The 3834-nt window shown below is 36.6% G+C and overlaps 1 protein-coding gene across 2 annotated transcripts; it reads left to right on the top strand.

Annotated features, from left to right (window-relative positions):
- Positions 1–295: 295 nt before the first annotated feature.
- LOC113335030 (glucan 1,3-beta-glucosidase A-like) lies at positions 296–3171 on the top strand. Of its 2 annotated transcripts, XM_026581256.1 has the most exons (10): positions 296–417; positions 535–659; positions 759–881; positions 1005–1190; positions 1270–1431; positions 1628–1797; positions 1875–2027; positions 2164–2513; positions 2640–2818; positions 2932–3171. In XM_026581256.1, the coding sequence occupies exons 1-9, from the start codon at positions 324–326 to the stop codon at positions 2816–2818; spliced, it is 1542 nt and encodes a 513-aa protein (XP_026437041.1). In that variant the 5' UTR covers positions 296–323; the 3' UTR covers positions 2932–3171. The 2 variants fall into 2 exon arrangements, with proteins under 2 accessions (XP_026437041.1, XP_026437033.1); XM_026581248.1 differs by having other exon boundaries at positions 2640–3171.
- Positions 3172–3834: the final 663 nt, after the last annotated feature.

The raw sequence follows: 3834 nt of genomic DNA, 5'->3' as shown, positions 1-3834 counted from the left end.
AGCGAAAATGATCACGCAGTAATCACTAAGTTTGCATCACGGCCACGCAAATAAGCATTTGACATCCAATTCAATGGGTGGGATTAAAAAAACCCAATAGTTCATTACACGCGACATCCACTTGAATGGGTGGGAATAAAAAAATCAAACTAGATGGTTTTCTACCGTCTCCACTCTTCATCTTCACTTGATTCTTATTATTGTAATACCCATTAATCCAAGTATTTTGTCTAACGAATCAATCAGGGTATCTGTTCTTACACCGTGCCTTGCACTAGCACCATTTTTAGCTGCTATATAAGTCTTCTTAAGCTCCTTTTACAATGTATCTTGTATTTACTCGAATATTTCTAATGGATTCCGTTTCTTGCAAATGGCTTTTACTTTCATTTTTTTGCCTTTCTTGGGCAAATTCTGGTATATAATCTTCAAAAGGCATTACTTTGTTCTTCATTGTATCCAACTTTTTGTAGTTTTTTATATTTCAAGAATGGGTAAATTAGTGAATAGTGAGTTTGTTCTTTGGTTTTTCAGCTTCGTGCGCAGTCGATGGAGTGTATGGTGGGAAAGTAAGAGGCGTGAACTTGGGTAATTGGTTGGTTGTTGAAGGATGGATGAAACCTTCACTATTTGATGGAATTCCCAATGGAGATATGCTTGTAAGTTTTCTTTATGGCGAGATTTTGTGTGATTTTGCTTAAGTTCGTTTAGATTTGGTGGTTGTGTATATATTTACGGTACGGAAGTTTTTAATGCAGGACGGAGCAAAGGTTCATTTCAGATCTCTGAGATCAAATAAGTATGTATGTGCAGAGGAGGGAGGGGATTCCGGCGCTGTCACCGTAAACAGGGAAAAAGCTAGTGGCTGGGAAACCTTCAGAGTAAGGCAATCACAGAAATTAAACCAGAATTCTCATACTTCTTTTTGGAACTGTTATTGTAATCCTTAGGACTTTATTTATGGATTCGAGATGTTAAGATCATGCAACTACTCTCTGATGCAGTTATGGAGGATATCTCAATCGGAATATCAGCTTCGTTCTTTTAAAGGACAGTTTCTATCCTGTGCTGGACAATGGGCCTCTATCACCACAACATCAGGATCGCCGTCTTGGAAAGAAACATTTACTATTGAAAGATCTAGCAATGATCGAGTTCGAATTAAACATTCTAGCGGTAGATATCTACAGGTAAATACTCTCATGAATTTGAACTTCTCCCCTGACAGGTCATTGCAATTCATATTTATCTGATAATTTGACTTTTTAGGCATCCTCTGAAAATGAGCTAAAAGCAAACTATGTTGGGACACCGGACTTTGATGATGGTAATGCAGCCATATTTGTAATGACTTTTGATGGTGGCCCTTTGAAAGGGGAGTACCAGCTCTGCAATGGGCATGGACCCCAGAAAGCAAAACAAGTGCTCACCGTAATTTTCTATTTCCCTTATCTTTTTGTTTTGACAAGAAATCGTTGTTAACATCAGCTGTTTGCATCTTTTGGATGTATATGGCAAGTTATGACTTAACTATTGCTTATAGAACTCGAGTGCAGTTCAAACCTTTGGATGAAAAAGGGGTAGCATAAGAATGTTTTTTAAAAAGTAAAATTAACTTGAATTGCAGGAACATAGGAACAACTACATCACACGAGAAGACTTTCGTTTTATTAGCAAACATGGTATAAACACCGTTAGGATTCCTGTTGGGTGGTGGATTACCAAAGATCCCTATCCACCAGCTCCATATGTTGGTGGAGGCTTGGCAGCTCTAGACAATGCATTCCGATGGGCACAGTGGGTCTCTCTTTCCTAATTTTCTTGTCTTCCTGGTCCCTAGTTTTTTTGAAAATCAACCTAAGCTTGTTTTGCAGTGAGCTCGGCTTAAAATGCATAATTGACCTTCACGCAGCTCCTGGTTCCCAAAATGGAATGGATCACAGTTCTAGTCGTGATGGTTCTATTGACTGGCTGATATCAGATAATATCCAGCGAAGCCTTGAAGCAATAGAATTCCTAGCTTCCAGGTAAAATATTTTTATCTTTAGATATATAACCATTCTTGCTTATTTAATAAAAATTGCTTATACAAATCCCTGGAAACTTTTATCGTGTTTCTATCTGCAGCTCCTAATGAGCATGCATGTCATCTTTCATTTGCAGGTACGGATATCATCCTGCTCTGTTGGGGATTGAGCTTTTGAATGAACCACATTCTCCTGAAGTTCCTTTGGATAAGTTACTGAAGTACTACAGAGACGGATATGACATTGTGAGAAAACATTCACCAGCTTATGTAATAATGAGTCAGGTGATTGGCCCTGGAGACCCAGCTGACATTTATAAGGCCAACACTGGTAAATCAAAAGTAGTATTGGACTTGCACTACTATAATCTCTATGACAGTTACTTCGAAAATATAAGCACACAGGAGAATATCGATTTCTTATATAGAAATAGGAAGTCTCAAATGGATTCTCTAAACGCTGCTGATGGACCGTTGGTGTTTATTGGTAAGGCTTTATTAGCAGAAACATACTTTGTTTGTTTTGGAAGTTCCTTTTGAAAAACTAGTTGCCTGTTAACTCGAAACAAAAAAAGTAGTAGTCACTCAAATGTTTTGTTGGAAATGAATACAGGGGAGTGGGTGAACGAATTTGGCAAAGGCGGGTCTACAGAGGATTACCGAAACTTCGGAAGAGCACAGTTAGATGTGTATGGTTCAGCTTCTTTTGGATGGGCATATTGGTCATTCAAGAATGTGAATAATCATTGGTCTTTCCAGTGGAACATCAACCAGAATTACCTGCGGTTATAGGTGCAAATTTTTGTGATCATACTAGCTGGTTTGATGTCTGGCAATGTTCGATCGGCTTTTATATTAGTGGTACCCTGATCCTTAACTTTTATGCTTTGAATTACCTGAAGCAGGTAACTTCACAAAGTAAGCAAATACGAAGCTCCGGTTGCTCTGATTGACGTGTAATCACATAAGTGTATGATCCTGACTTGGGACAGTACTAATGAATAAGAATAAATAAACTCTACCTTGTTATCAGATCCCTTTTAAGAATTTTGCTTCCATGTACTAGTAATAATTGAATAATGTAAGTACTGAAGGTGTACTTAGAACAGTTTATAGATCTGAGATTATTATGCTCTTTTACTCCACGTATTGAACTTAAATACTCCCTCCGTACTGGTTTAGATGTTAAAATTGGTGATTTCTTTTGTCCTAAAATACTTGGTATACTTCATATTTTTCCACCTTTTATCTTGATTTGCCCGTAACTTGGAATTATGCCATAACATGGAGAATTGTGTATTTCAATCAATTTTCAAGACACTTTTAAATACTTTTCTCTATATATTTCCTTTAATTTGAATTTTTCCAACTAAACAACAAAAACCTAGACATCTAAAAATTGGGAACATTAAATACTAACCTAGAGTAATTGTGGAAAAAACTATTCTCTTTGTGTTTCTTAATCTTTGTGCAAAATACTATTTTGGCATCTAAACTAGGACGGAGGGAGTAGTATTAATTTGTAGCAGTTTATTTGGGAACTCCTAACTAAAGCCGTTCTTTATATATTTATATATATATATATTTATTTATTTATTCCCCTTAAATCTCGTTAGGAGGAATTTATCGATAAAAACAAAGAAAAAGAATGAGGGGGACTAGGACGAAATCTCGAAAGAGAAAGAAGCGAAAAAAAAGAAAAGGCATAAAAGAAACGTTACAATTATCTAAGACGGTAAGCAGATAAATTTGATTTTTCTTTACCCAAAGTAGCTCTAATAAATTGAGGTGGATCATTCCACCATTGA

The sequence above is a fragment of the Papaver somniferum genome, chromosome 1 (genome assembly GCF_003573695.1).
Source record: "Papaver somniferum cultivar HN1 chromosome 1, ASM357369v1, whole genome shotgun sequence".
NCBI lineage: Eukaryota > Viridiplantae > Streptophyta > Magnoliopsida > Ranunculales > Papaveraceae > Papaver > Papaver somniferum.
The sequence above is the reverse complement of the archived record's forward strand: the minus strand, read 5'-3'. Positions and strand labels throughout refer to the sequence as shown.

Excerpts from the sequence above, each read along its gene's own strand:
- LOC113335030 (XM_026581256.1), top strand. The coding sequence starts at position 324 with ATGTATCTTGTATTTACTCGAATATTTCTAATGGATTCCGTTTCTTGC. Across the intron at positions 418-534 it reads CCTTTCTTGGGCAAATTCTG|CTTCGTGCGCAGTCGATGGA; the intron begins GTATATAATCTT and ends TTGGTTTTTCAG. Across the intron at positions 660-758 it reads TTCCCAATGGAGATATGCTT|GACGGAGCAAAGGTTCATTT; the intron begins GTAAGTTTTCTT and ends TTTTTAATGCAG.